A 15,528-nucleotide genomic window follows, 5' to 3' on the forward strand; every position below is an offset into this window, starting at 1 on the left:
GGAGTTGATCACTAGAGTAACAAGGGTGTGTCTGCATTGCACTTTGTCAAAAGCAGTGGCATTTGCTTGGTTCTACAAAATTCATTTCAAAACAGGCACATCACAAGACAAAACATGCATAAAAACATTTGTCAAATGTGCATGTGGTTATTATTAAGATGACATTTACATTATAGAAATAAACTGCTTTATTTCTTGTCTCTCACAGAAAGAATCCCAGTAACTGTGGTTTATTTATTTTAAAATATTTATATCCCACCATTCTCCTTATTGACATCCTCAATACTTAATCAATAAAAACATAATACAAACAAATCAGTATAAAATACAATCAATACTAAAAAAACTTGGCAATAAAACATTGAGAGAAGCACTCCAAGAAATCAAAGCACAAGCAGAAATCTAACAAGCAGACCAAACAATAATAATCAAGGCACAAACACAATTTGAAACAAAAATGGTATAAAGACCTGCTCAAAGTGACTCTGGATTTAATATTGTGCGGTACTCAGGACCTGATTAGAGATGTTAAAGTTACTGAGCCATTGGGGAACAGTGAACATGCTGCGATCCATTTCGACATGCATGTCGAGAGAAGAATACCGGGTAAATCTCTCACAAAAACACTTGACTTCCGACAGGCGGACTTCCCTCAAATGAGGAGGCTGGTTAGAAGAAGGTTGAAAGGGAAGGTAAAAAGAGACCAATCTCTCCAGAGTGCATGGAGGCTGCTTAAAACAACAGTAAAAGAGGCCCAGCAGAGGTGTATATCCCAAAGGAAGAAGGGCTCCACTAAGTCCAGGAGGGTGCCCACATGGCTAATGAGCCAAGTTAGAGAGGTTGTAAAGGACAAGGAAGCTTCCTTCCGTAAATGGAAGTCTTGCCCTAATGAGGAGAATAAAAAGGAACATAAACTGTGGCAGAAGAAATGTAAGAAGGTGATACAGGATGCCAAGAGACGAGGATGAGGAACAGATGAGGAACACATGGCCAGCAACATTAAGGGGAATAAAAGCTTTTTCAAATATGTTAGAAGCAGGAAACCCGCCAGAGAAGCGGTTGGCCCTCTGGATGGTGAGGGAGGGAAAGGGGAGATAAAAGGAGACTTAGAGATGGCAGAGAAATTGAATGAGTTCTTTGCATCTGTCTTCAAGGCAGAAGACCTTGGGTAGATACCGCTGCCCGAACGGCCCCTCCTGACCAAGGAATTAACTCAGATAGAGGTTAAAAGAGAAGATGTTTCAGACCTCGTTGATAAATTAAAGATCAATAAGTCACCAGGCCCTGATGGCATCCACCCAAGAGTTATTAAGCAATTGAAGAATGAAGTTGCTGATCTCTTGACTAAAATATGCAACTTGTCCCTTAAAACAGCCATGGTGCCAGAGGATTGGAGGATAGCAAATGTCACACTGATTTTTAAAAAGGAAAGGAGGGGGGACCAGGGAAACTATAGGCCGGTGAGCCTAACATCCATACTGGGTAAGATGGTGGAATGCCTCATCAAAGACAGAATCTCAAAACACATAGACGAACAGGCCTTGCTGAGAGAGAATCAGCATGGCTTCTGTAAGGGTAAGTCTTGCCTCATGAACCTTATAGAATTCTTTGAAAAGGTCAACAGGCATGTGGGCAGGAGAACCCATGGACATTATATATCTGAACTTGCAGAAGGCGTTTGACATGGTCTCTCACCAAAGGCTACTGAAAAAACTCCATAGTCAGGGAATTAGAGGGCAGGTCCTCTCATGGATTGAGAACTGGTTGAAGACCGGGAAACAGAGAGTGGGTGTCAATGGGCAGTTTTCACAATGGAGAGAGGTGAAAAGCAGTGTGCCCCAAGGATCTGTCCTGGGACCGGTGCTTTTCAACCTCTTCATAAATGACCTGGAGACAGGTTTGAGCAGTGAGGTGGCGAAGTTTGCAGACGACACCAAGCTTTTCCGAGTGGTGAAGACAAGAAGTGATTGTGAGGAGCTCCAGAAGGATCTCTCCAGACTGGCAAAATGGGCAGCAAAATGGCAGATGCGCTTCAATGTCAGTAAGTGTAAAGTCATGCACATTGGGGCAAAAAATCAAAACTTCACATATAGGCTAATGGGTTCTGAGCTGTCTATGACAGATCAGGAGAGAGATCTTGGGATGGTGGTGGACAGGTCGATGAAAGTGTCGACCCAATGTGCGGCGGCAGTTAAGAAGGCCAATTCTGTGCTTGGGATCATTAGAAAAGGTATTGAGAACAAAACAGCTAATATTATAATGCCGTTGTACAAATCTATGGTAAGACCACACCTGGAGTATTGCGTCCAATTCTGGTCGCCACATCTCAAAAAGGACATATGATTACTGGGCTGGGGCACCTTCCTTATGAGGAAAGGCTACGGCGTTTGGGCCTCTTCAGCCTAAAAAAGAGATGCCTGAGGGGGGAGACATACAAAATTCTGCATGGGAAGGATAAAGTGGATAGAGAGATGCTCTTTACACCCTCACGTAACACCAGAACCAGGGAACATCCACTAAAATTGAGTGTTGGGAGAGTTAGGACAGACAAAAGAAAACGTTTCTTTACTCAGTGTGTGGTTGGTCTGCGGAACTCCTTGCCATAGGATGTGGTGATGGCATCTGGCCTGGATGCCTTTAAAAGGGGATTGGACCAGTTTCTGGAGGAAAAATCCATTACGGGTTACAAGCCATGATGCGTATGTGCAACCTTCTGATTTTAGAAATGGGCTATGTCAGAATGCCAGATGCAGGGGAGGGCACCAGGATGCAGGTCTCTTGTTTTCTGGTGTGCTCCCTGGGGCATTTGTTGGGCTGCTGTAAGATACAGGAAGCTGGACTAGATGGGCCTATGGCCTGATCCAGTGGGGCTGTTCTTATGTTCAAAGGCAGCTTCAGCTCTTAATTCAATAAGGAGGGACTTCCACAGTTATAGTGCTGCTATGGAGAAGGACCTTCCTCTCATTATCACTAGCCAAGTCTGTGTGCCAGAGATTGGTGGCACACACAGAAAGCCTCCCCCGCCAGATGGTCTGCAGAAGCAGTCAAGAGTCAGACTGCTTTGTTGCATCACTACATGGGCTGCTACGTTTTACACTAATTACAGTTTTTTAACAAAGGCAGCCCCATTTAGGGCTGCTCCAGAATTATTACAGTAATTCAGCCTCAATGTCACCAATGTACAGACTGAACAATTCAGGTGAGAATGAAGCTGGTGCAACAACTGAAGGTGAACAAAGACACTCTTGGCCAGCACTGTCACCTGGGCATCCAGGAGTAGGGATGAGTCCAGGAACACCCCCACTGAGGACCTGCTCCTAAAGAGGGAGTGTCATCCTACTCATAACAGGTTGCTGATCAAATACCTGCATTGGGAACTCCTGACCAAGAGTTTATGCAATACAATGGAGAATTTTGCAACCAATTTCTCCTTCCCTTACTGGATTATAATTTCTAGTTGTCTAGCAGAGGAAGCCATTCATCTTCTTTGAGTTTACAGCACAGGCTCCCAGGGTTTCTTTGTTCATGGTACCCTTTGTGTTGTCAGAATTTTTTTTCACAGACCCCAGATGTTCCTCAGTTTGCTACAGCACCAAGAGGCACTGAAGTGAAGTTTGGGAACCACAGATTTATAGTGTAGATACATCCAAAATGGAACTATCAGTTTAGTTTTAAGTTGCTGGGTGGACATAATAACATGAGATTTTTGTACAAAGAAATTCAAATGGAATCTTCCCTTGACTTTGCATTTGACAGTGTTGCACAACAAACTGCATATAAAACTGTCATTATTTCAGTGCTGTGCAATTTGTTTTGCACACGACTAGAACCGCGCAAAATGGCATCTTATTTCCACATGCACTCTTTGGGATACAATCCATTGTGCCTGAATCCTTGACTGAAACCCACATAAAACTTGAGGCTGCTCCAGAAGTTGTCCATCATTCTCCCCTGGACCACATCCTCTGTCTTTGGCTATGTGTATCCTTATTTGCCTGCTTCAGAATCTGACAATTGGCCAGTCCTCAATCATGTAATATGCCATGGCTCATCTGGACCCTATGTCAGAACTAGATCCCCAGCCATACCTAGATCTCATGGCTTATCTCTGAGCTTGCTTGAGGTTTGACAGGAATTCTGGGAAAAGAAAGGATAGCCTGAGATTAACAATGCAAAGAGAGCTTTACTAGAGCCTTACAAAGAGAGGGTAACTCGCATCTGGCTAGCTCACTAGCTATATTGCCTCCTTTAGTGATGTTCTACTTTTCCCACTTCCAACAAAAGGAACACTCACAGATGATTAGTAGCTAGTACTCAGGATAGTGCAATTCTGCTTGCTGGTGTAGGATGTCACAAACGTGCCATAAAGTATGTTTGCGGCACAGAGCAAGTAAGGAGTGCAGAGTGGGAAAGCTGAATTGCAACTAACAGCCACCAGTGTGGGTAAGTTCTGTGACAAGCTATGCAGGGGTGTGGGGAGAGCAGGAAGGGGGGTGTAACAGGATGGGGAAGACCTGGCAGATTAGGCCCAGGAGGGGGTGGGAGCTGTGGAAGAAGCCTCTGCCATATCCTATTCCCCATCCCAAGCCTTTTCCCTTACACAGGGCTACTCGGACTTGTGATTTTGCTTGTGTGTAACCAAGTAGCCCATTGGGCAGGCTGGGGCTCAACATGAGGCAAGGGAACAAATGTTCCCTGACACCAAAGAGATCTCCAGCCTGCTCAATTCAAGTACTGGAAACAGCATGGGATGTGAGACCCCGCTAAGCTAGCACTGGATAGAATTTGGCTGTAAATGAATAATTTCCTTAGCACCATTGCTGTAGATGATCAATCCTGCACTTCTGCTTTTACATACAGTTAAATATAGTTAGCAGTTCTACAATATTTTGTCTATGATTCTTATTTGAGAACGAAATCAGAGCACTATAATCATAATTGCTACATTATAGAACATCCTCAAAAATGCCAAAGTGCAAGAAAAGACCTCTTGCACTTTATTATTATTATTATTATTATTATTATTATTATTAATAAGAATATTTATATTCTGCTTTTCAATAAGAGTACAGTAGTTCTCACTATATGCATTTTTATGAAATTCTTAGCATATATATTCAGTCATAATAAAATGAGTAGTAATCTATAAGTTATACCTTAGATTTGAGTCAAGTGTCTTTCAAACTAATTCCTTTCAGCTTAAAAGAACAGTCCCTGCTTAGCTCTTCTTTCAGCTCAACCACAAAGTACATGTTTTCAAAAGCTCACTTGAAATTAATTCAACTAACACTTACATGATTTGGACTCTGGTGAGGGAGGAGAAATGTTAGATACAGCAAGGTCACTCTTTGATTTTTTAGGCTTCTTTGCATTTGTCTGCCAGGGTTTATCATAACTTCTGAAATCCCTTCTTGTTCCCTTGTTTTCTGTTAGAAAAAAAAGATTGGATTTGCATAATATATTTTGACATTGACCTGCAAATATAGCCTGATTAAAAAAACCAAAAAACCAGGATGGAACGCTAAGGAAAATGCATGTCTAACCGTGAAAGATAACCATGTTAACCACTACTTTCTTTCCTTTGTGTTTTTGTGAACTGTTACCCGTTAATCTCGATCTAGTCTTTTCAAGTGCTCAGGCTGTGGGAGGCAGGCTGCTCATTGCTATAAGCTTGCATGCTTATAGCAACACTATAAGATAAAGAATTATTTTCTGCTAGGCTAAGCATTTAAATAATGTTAATGGGCACGAGTGGGGGTAGAGGGTCCCCTGGAACTATGGATAGGGAGCCCCACCTGTAACAATAATATAATTTTAGAATTCTTCAATATACAATTATTGTTCTGCATACCTGAACTTTCACTTTCTGCCCAGAGAGCAGCAGATCCAGACAGCGTCCTCTGAAGCTGGCCACAACTCCCCTGTTTGGATTGGAGATGTTCAATAAGAAATGGGATTGGATGGTCAGGTGTCTCTGTTATCAGCTTGGTCATCAGTTCCTTTAAAATATCAAATCAAAGAAGTCTTAACAATATACTTTAACTTGCATTGATAAGAAAATTGAAAGTTATACAAGCATGCCTCCGTATCCACGGGGGTTCTGTGAAACCACAAAAACAGGCAAACGCCTCCCCCCATCCTCTGGAGCTGAGAGTTCCCCACATTTCTGGAGGATCCTCTCAGCCCAACAGTTAAAAAAACTTCCAGTTTCTCCATGAAAGGCATTAGGAGACCATCCAGGGCTTCCCCACTCATTCTTAATCCTTATAAGGCATTAAAAACATCACTTCCAATTTCACAGAGAAACCAGAAGTTGCATTTTTTAAACTGTCGAGCTAAGAGGACCCTCTGGAGGCAAGCGTGGGGAAGCCAAGGACCCAATCTCAGATAACTGAATCCATGGATACAGGACCTGTGGATATGGGGGCCCCCTGTGGTGTTCATTAAACAAAGCCTATTAGAGTAGATATTTGTTTTTCAATACTTTAAATTCTATCTTGTTCACAATAATCTTTGAAAAATGTGTATGTGTATAGTACTACCTACTTAAGAAATCTAGTAACAATTATTTGTTTATTTATATTTATATTTATATACCGCTTTTCAACAAAAAGTTCACAAAGCGGTTTACAGAGAAAAATCAAATAACTAATGGCTCCCTGTCCCAATAGGGCTCACAATCTAAAAAGATGCAAAAGAACACCAGCAGGTAGCCACTAGAAAAGACACTGCTGGGGTGAGGAGGGCCAGTTACTCTCCCCCTGCTTAAAAAAGAGAAGCACCCACAAGAAGCTATTTTATACTGAGTTAGGTTATTGGGCTCAGTACTGTCTACACCAGCATTTCCCAGACACATGCAGTGGGTTGCTATGTTGTATGTGGTAGGCCGGATGCCCAGGTGCCTCTTCTGGGTTTCATGGGCACACAACCCACTCTATTAACTTCCACAGGCCTCAGAATGGTTCACAAAAGTGACCGAAAGTGACTTCTGGTTTGCAGACACAACTTCCGGTTTAACCAAAGTTGCTTCAGGTTGCTTTTGTGGGATGTTCTGAAGCCACAGAAGCCAAAAGAGTGGCTCATGGGCCCAGCACAACATGGAAGAGGCCTCCTGGGGCCTAAGGCATTCCAGCATCACCAGGAGCATCATGTTGTAATCCACTGTAGAGGACGAGGTTGGTCAGTGCTGAAAAGTTTGGGAGCCACCGGTCTACACTGATTGGCAGTGGCTCTCCAGGATTTCAGAAGATGCCAGTTGAAGATTTCAGAGATTGAATCTGGAACCTTCTGTAAGTAAAGCATGCACACAACTACCAACCTTTGCGCCCTCTCTAAATATATCCTCTGGGTTTTGCAGACATTACTACACAATATTTTGATAAGAATACTGTTAATACTGTTAATAATAAGAAACATTTGAAAAAGTTTAATGGAAAGCTTATCCTATTTTTTATATGAAAAATGTTATACAGGTAAACTTTGCAATTCTTCTGTGATTACTTGTTCTTATGAAATGCTCCCCAATGAAACTATACCCCAACAGTGAACTGTAGTTCCTGCTCATATATACAAATGTATACAAAGTTCTGTATACAAATCAGAATTAAGTTCTATATACAAATCAGAATTAAATGGAGCTTCAGAATCCAGCCAATATGCTATGCAGACAATTTTGCCCATGTGGGAACTGTCACATTGGATTCAGCAGCTCAGCTGATAGAACAGAAGGTAATTTGAGAGACAGTTTAATATATAGCAAAAGAACCTCAAGAAATTGAAAGTGGGACTTCTGATTTTGTGGATTTTTTATCGTATGTGTGTATTTGCCCAAGATAAATGGCAACTGGAGGGTGTTCATTAATCTTTGCCACCTTCATTGTGCTCAAAGGAGCAAATAAGAACCTATGTGATTGCTGTATTGATCTCAAGGCTAACTGACAATTAATTTACTATTCCTACCACAGGTTGGAAACAACGCCAGTTCTTACCAGTCTATATCTAAAAATTGTCTATATTTCTATATACATTATAAAGTTACAAATTCCAATGCTTCCCCTTTTCATCCTCCCCATCTCTGTTGTTCTCCTTCTCTCCCCAATCTAAATTTAGAATGCAATCAAGAAATGCACGTAAACCAGCATTAGTCCCTTCTGCTGGTTTCTGGGTGTCACGAATGTGCCATAAAGCACATTCCCACAGGAATGTGCCATAAAGCACTCCCGCAGGAGTCTGGGAGGTTGGTGCAAGGATGTGCGCCAGCCTCCCCGTGTCAGAGCAAGCCCCAGTAAAGGTAAGTTCGTGCCACCAGCAGGCCATTGGCACAGGGGTTTGGGGATGCCAGGAGAAGGTGTTTGGGGGGTGTTCTGGGGCTGGGGGTGGGCAGACTGGAAGGCAGGGTATGCCCGGAAGAGCAGCAGGACTGGCCTCTGATACTTAGGCCAGATGCAACCTCCCTCCCAAGCACCCCAGTCTAACTTCAGGCTGCTTGGATCTGCGCCAACAATTTAGCTGGCACAGATCCAAGTAGCCCCATTGCGTGGCTCAGGGTAAGGGGAAAAATACCCTTTGCTCTGAGTTGCATCAAAGTCACTTCCAACCCTGTGCTAGTTAAGTGCAGGCAAACCTGCCTGCCTGTTCCTGTGCAGGTTAGGATTGGGTTGTTAGACAGAAAACTCTTCATGGTACAGACCCATCTTTTACTTATAGTACTATGCTCACTTATGGCACTTTATAAATAATGCTTAATAATAAATTGGTTTACTAATATGAAAAGCTGATACACATTCATATAACTACAGATGTTTCAACTTTTAAATACCAGTATATGAAACTAAAGCAAACTAAAAACTTACTGAATTTTCACAAGAATAAATTCTAGAGTAATTACATCCTCAAGTAATTTATAAAATCTTGGTGCGACAGCAAACTCTAAGCAGAGTTATGTGCAGTGCAATCCTATCTTGCGTTGGAAGAGGTTGACTAGGAGACCTGCACTGTATTCAGTGCAAGATAGAGGACCAAAATGGCTCAGCCAGAGGTAAGGGAAAACTCTTCCCCTTACCCCCAGGTAAGCCACCGCAGCCCCAATGGGTCTCCTCGGACTTGTGTCACCTCAGGAGGTGACATGTCAGAGGAGAGCGGAGCGGCTTGCACCCATTCTATGCTGCTCAGAGTACGGGGTTGAGATCCAGCATTCCCCCTGAGTTTATTCATTATTTTTATAAATTGCATTTTTTAAATCTCTAAATTGTAAGCTCCCTTGGGCATCTGCTCCGGCAGAGGAAAGGCTGGATAAAAATCTTTTAACTGACTAAGGGCACAATCCCGACCCCTTATGTCAGTGCTTTCCAGCACTGACAAAAGGGCAATGCAGCTCTGAGGTAAGGGAACAAACATTCCCTTAATTTGAGGAGGCCTCCGTGAGTGACGCCCAACTGCAGGATGCAGCACATGTCCCATTGGCACCACTATGCCAGTGCTGGAAAGCACTGACATAAGGGGTGAGGATTGGGCCCTAACTACGTAACTCACTAACTAAATTAAATGTAATTAAATGTAATCAAATAAATAAATAAAAGAGAATGTGGGAATTTAGGGAAGTATGTATTTCTAGAGGGGAGGTCACAAATTTTGACTCAGCTTAATAGTCGTTATTTGTGATCATGACTCCCATCCCTCCCTGAGTTATCTGACATATGCAGAGAATTTGGAGGAGCACCTGGTTAATTTACTTCATGTCATTTTTACTTTGACGAGTAAAATTTACAATTTACTTCATGTCATTTACTTCATTTTTCACTTCATGTCAACCTTTGGATGGGCTCACAAATAGCAACAAATATTTTTGTTACTTCTTAGTGTCTCCAAAGTAGAGTGCAAAGTAAGACAAACCCTTCTTCTGAGTTTTCTGTACACATGTAACCATGGGGGTCCTCCTCCCTCCATCAGGACAATACAGTCTCAAAAGGGTTGTGGTGAGACACAGCAACCAGGGCCAAAAATTAAAGTCTGAAAGGCAGGCTTGACTGGTTACAAGGCTTGACTGACAGTCACCAAAATGAATCAGGGCTGCTCACCCCTAACTAAAAACTGGGTAACTCCCTCATCCCTGATATATTTCTTTATTTCACTCAGTCCTCTCATTTGGCCTGTCTCAGTCCTGTCCTCCTTGGTAAAAGTTTTGCATCACCCCTGGAGCAAGGGCCAGTATAGATAATGTAGTGCCCAGTTCACTTTCCTCTGAAGCCTTATCAAAGGGTCTCATATTGTGGGAGCCACCAAGTTGGGAGGAATATGCTGCACTTGCGCAGCACCCTGGGTGGGGGCAGTGGCATTTGTCCCTCCGCCTATTTGGAAAGCCCTAGTCCAAGGGTGTCAAACTTGTTTCATACAGAGGGCCGAAGTTAGCATTCAGGGCTCCAGCTGAGGGCCGGAAGTGATGTCATTAAGCAGAAAGTGACATCATTAAGCAGCTAATGGTCAGAAATCAGACCCTGTTCTCACATAAAAGCTCATTAACTGCAAATGACAAAAGAAAAAGTACGCAAATCTTGATCATATTTCAAGATTTGGGAAAGCCCAATTTTCATGTGGGCTGCCATTTCAGCTGTAACACCTTAGCAGCTGAGAGCCTGAGGGCCAGATAAAAAGCTTCCAGGGGCTATATCCGGCCCCCGGGCCTTATGTTTGACACCCCTGCCCTAGTCCATGGCTGGACCTCTAGGAAGCCCCTGCCCCCTTGAGTTCTGTGGCCTTCTGCTCCCTCCTTCCAGCTAGACACTAGCCTTGCCCATTTCTGGGCCTCTGTGCTACTTACTCAGCACCACTACCAGCACCACTATCAGTCCTCTTCTCCTCATTTGCCTTCTCAAACTGTGCCCTGTCTCTCTCTTGTTCCTCTCTCTGCTCTGTTCCCTTTGGATCCCCCTTCTGTGCCTTTGGTTTCCTTACCTGCTTCTTCCACCATTTGTATTTCTCCTCTCATGTCTCTCTGCATCTCCTTACTGAACTTCTCCTTCTCCATCGCCCTCTCAGTCTCCTCCTTCACCTCATTCTTTGTTGCCTCACTTCTCCCTGTGTCCACTCTTAGTCTCTTCAACTCCACATCTCTTTCCCTTGTGGCCTCCCTGCTGTCCCTTTATCAGCAGGTACCAGCCCAGTCTCTCGTTAGGGGGAATGCCAGCAGCTGGTATCTTGCCAGCAACTCTGCTGCTGTCCATTTTACCTTTGAGGCTGGCACTTGGCAGTGACATCACCACTGACTGCTAAAGCAACTGGTTCCCAGACATGCCTGGCATGCTGGCCAGGGCTTACAGCATGTCAGGGATGGGTGAAGTCTTTCCCACCCAGCATGAAGTGAAAGACCTCTCCTATTTTCTGCTGGGAATGCTAGCAACAGGAGGTTGCCAGAAATTATGACCAGTACTGGTCACCTAGTTGATTATATGGGTGCATCTCTATATATTTATTCATTCGATATATAGGATTTGCTTCTTAAGACTAATTTATGTATGTATCACTCTTCAGTTAATTATTCATTCACAACTGAATGTGTCAACTGCCTCCATTCATACATGAAAACTTTTTCTTAAATGTTTCCATCACTGAATGATGAATTTCTATGGGTTATACACAGATCTTAAATTATTTTTCTGCTCTAACAAAAAATAACAAACATAGAATTAGCCACTTTTAAACATCATGCTTTTAATATATATCTATTTTGATCTAAATTTCCCATACAGTGCACCATCAGCTATTCAGTTCAAGACAGTATTCAAGGTGTCCTATGATTGCCATTGAATAAACAAATGAAATGACTTAACAGCCTATTAATTATGTAGGGTCCCTGCCCTGGAGGGGCCTGGAGCAGGCTTGTTCCACCCCCAGAGAGGCCTCAGATTGGCTGGAGGGGAAGGGGTTCCAACACCCTTGTCCTCCTCCCTAGCAGAGTTGCCAAACCTTGCCTAGGAGCAGGAACCATTCATCTCACAGCTCCCTGTTTCACACTGACTGCCTCTCATCCCTGGCTTCCTTATTTTATGGAGAAAGCCTGTCCCCTTTGGCCCCTCCCCTTCCTCCAGGTGGGGCAGAAAGGCTTTCCCTGTTGCTGGCTTGTTTCCTTCAGTGTTCCTTGTTTGCCCGGCCAGCCTCCTCTGTCTGGTTGGGGTGAGCCAACCTTCTTTGCCCCCCTCAAGGGCAGGGAAACCTCCCCACACTGGGCATGGGGTGCCTGCTCCAGGGTAAGCTGGGGGTCAGGGCATCTGGGAGGGGCCCCAAAAAATTATAAACCAAATTTCAAGAAAACTCTAATTAGCTCATATCTAAGTGTACCAATCAGACTATTGAGTTAATTAAAACATGTTCTATCTTTCTTCATAACTGGCAATAGGACCAGTTTCAGGTTAGTTTTTTATTTTCCATATGGTACACCTCGAAATGATTCAAAAGCTATATTTAACCATTTTATAAAGATGATTATGTAATTTTCTTCACCCAAGACAAAGAACATTGACAAATGAAACGATTAACTGGATGTTTTCAGATACTACGTACAAAATGTTCAGAGTTATTTTTTTGCTCGCCATCAATAACAACCACACAGCTTCACTGTATTTCTTTTCATTAACACAGGAAAGATTTGTTGGTAAGTTCTTTACTTAAGTTCATACTTAATCCTCATCAACACTCCAACTCCATTGATTTTTCTCATCTTTATCATTCACATGTTTGTGGTGGGCTTTTTACCTGAAACAACTATCAACTTCTTTTAAAAGTATTGCAGTACTCTGCAAATTTGTTTCTGAATTATGTTATCTTATTATTTCACCCATGTGACAGTTTCAGTACTTTAATCCTGTGTTTCTGAAATGTCATTTATTTCCAAGGGTCAACTACAGATAAGCTCTCCAAATCCACACCTCCCTACAAAGAGGATACCTCTAAAAGAACTCCAAGTTGCCACTGTACTTCTAGGATTTTGAAACAGAGTTCAAACTTTGATTCAGAATATGATTTTTTTTTAAAGTATAATGTGGTATAACACTGTACTACTTATGATTTCCTTTATTACTTTCCAGATACCCAGATGCAATCCCACTGCAAAGGAACATACTAAATGCAGACAATGCTCTAGTCTACCATAATCTGAAGAATATTAATAATAATTTCCACAGCACTTTCTGAATGTAAGTGTAAAGTGCTTCCATGAACTATCTTGAGGGAATTCTTTGCAATAATCTTGTAGGGCAAGAAATGATACAATCCTATGCATGTTTACTCAAAAATAGGTTCCACTGAATTCAGTTGCAGCTGGGTAACTGAGACTGATAGGGAGTGGCTTGCCTAAGGTCTCTTAGAGCCCAGTCCTAACTTTCTGTTAGGCCAGCACAGGCCCCTTGCACTGGCCCAAGAATGTTGTGAATGGGCCAAAAAGCACATTTGCAACTACTCCTGAGCCACCTGGGCTGGCACAACAACATGTGCCGGCCTGCCACCACCAGTCAAAAGGGAGACGTTTGTGCCAGCCCGGGCAGGATGGTGCAGGGGGTGGGAAAAGGGGGTGGGAGGGCAGAATGGAGGCAGATCAGACCCAGAAAGAGGTAAGATAAGCAGCAGCAACCCATGCCATATCGTAACCACCATTCCCGTGCCCTGCAGCCTTACATGGGTTGCTTGGATTTGTGCCAGCAAAATCTCTGGTACAGATCCAAGGAGCCTCATAGGGGTGGCTGACTCGACACAAGGTAATATCCCCTTACCCCAAGATGCCCTCCAGACACCTCTCAACCTGCACTGGATACAGTCAGGTCACTCGACCTGCCTGTTCCAGCACAGGTTAGGACTTGAGATTATACAGTATCTGAAAATTTCTTCTTGCAGGCCATCAAAAATCACTATGTCCTTGTTAGACCATCTTATAAGCATGGGGGGGAAAGGGGGGGAAAGGTTATGTTTCCAATAAACACATAAAAACATATCACTGCCACAGTAGAGACAAATAACACACATACATACCTTTAAAAAAAAAAAATCCAAATGTTTTTAATCAACATGCTAAATCAAGGTAGATTTGAAATGTTAATTGTTTCAGAATTAAGTGAAACATTAGAAATAAAACCTCATTAATTCTACAATAAGAAAACCAATAACAATTCAGATGGCTATAGCAAACTTCTCTTCAAGTGTTTCATTGATTTCCATTTTGATGAGGTTTAAAAAAAATCAAAGTATCTTTTAAAAAATTCAGAGCACTAGCGGAACGAGTAGGAGGTGGGCAGACAGAGAAGTGCTGCAGGAATGTTCCAGATTTTACCTGCCAGATTCTCACATTCTAGTCCTACACACATTTGTCTAAATCAGAAGGTTTGCAAGACTATGATGTATGCTCAGCAATTCTGTTTGACAAGGCTACACCATCAGTTTTTTGACAATTGATAAGGCACACCACCCTGCTGGTCGGGAGCTCACGTCCCTATGGCCACACTAATAAATTACCCTCCCCTAAATTCCTGTGGCACATCTGCAGAACATCTGTGGCACCCAATTTGCCACAGAAAATTGCTTTGTTAAAACTACAATTTAGGTATTAGAAATGAAAATTAAGAAGAATAGCTTTAAATCCCACACCCAATCCAAACAAAATTTGAAATAAGGAATAGCATGCCGGCCCAGCCATGTGAACTGCATTGGGAAGAGAAAAAAACAATGAAAGCTTCAGTGTTTTTTTCCCCCACAAGTACACTTCTGGGTTCTGACTCCTGTTTTTTAAAAAATAAAAGCTTTTAAATGTGTCCAGATAAAGAATGTGTACTTTAATATAAATATTAGTAGCAATGTGTAAATTAAAATGAAACAAAATGTTTTTGTTAACAAATACCAACACACTGCTGTAACAGTATATTACCCAAATGAATTAATAATTATAAACATATATGCTTAAATGAGTACAGTACAGTATTTCTGAGTACAGTATTTCTCAATCATATCCTCAGTGGTACAGCTTACAGGTAATATAATGGCACAATCCTATGCACATTTGCTTAGGACTAAGTTATGAGTAAACATGCACTGATTTGAGCTGCTCAGCTGCACTCCTATGTAGGAAATAAAACTTGGGATGAATCTCATTAGAGTCAACTGAATTTATTTCTGAGTAAACATAGTTGGGATCAAATTGCCACAAAATGCTGTTTTATACACATTTTTTCTTTACTTTGAGCATGACTAGAATGCATAGTCTTCATTACCATAAGGAATAATTCTAATCTTAGACTATTACCCAAAAAGTCAATGCCCTGTAGCCTTAAAATGACATGGAAATTCATTTCCAGAGAAAAGCAAGATATTCCTATCAGTGGAATCTACATTTGGCAAAGGTGTTTTGTATAATAGGAAGTCTTTAGACAAAACTAATTATATTGATTCAGCAATCAGGAAAGATGATTTCACATATAATTGCTGATCCAATTCTCACTCATAATCCTCTTTGCTCACAGGTGAGGAATACTGTGTCTGCTTTTTTTTCTG

At 42.2% G+C, this 15,528-nt stretch overlaps 1 protein-coding gene across 1 annotated transcript in view; it reads right to left on the reverse strand.

The window, feature by feature from the left end:
* Positions 1–15,528, reverse strand: part of C4H8orf34 (chromosome 4 C8orf34 homolog) — a 125,890-nt gene that overhangs the window by 97,127 nt on the left and 13,235 nt on the right. Inside the window, exons 2-3 of the mRNA XM_066624407.1 lie at positions 5,852–5,999; positions 5,295–5,426 (exon numbers count right to left, since the gene is read on the reverse strand). Of these exons, the coding sequence (XP_066480504.1) occupies positions 5,295–5,426; positions 5,852–5,999 (280 nt within the window). The remainder of the gene's footprint in view (positions 1–5,294; positions 5,427–5,851; positions 6,000–15,528) is intronic.

Source organism: Tiliqua scincoides, chromosome 4 (genome assembly GCF_035046505.1).
Source record: "Tiliqua scincoides isolate rTilSci1 chromosome 4, rTilSci1.hap2, whole genome shotgun sequence".
Lineage (NCBI taxonomy): Eukaryota > Metazoa > Chordata > Lepidosauria > Squamata > Scincidae > Tiliqua > Tiliqua scincoides.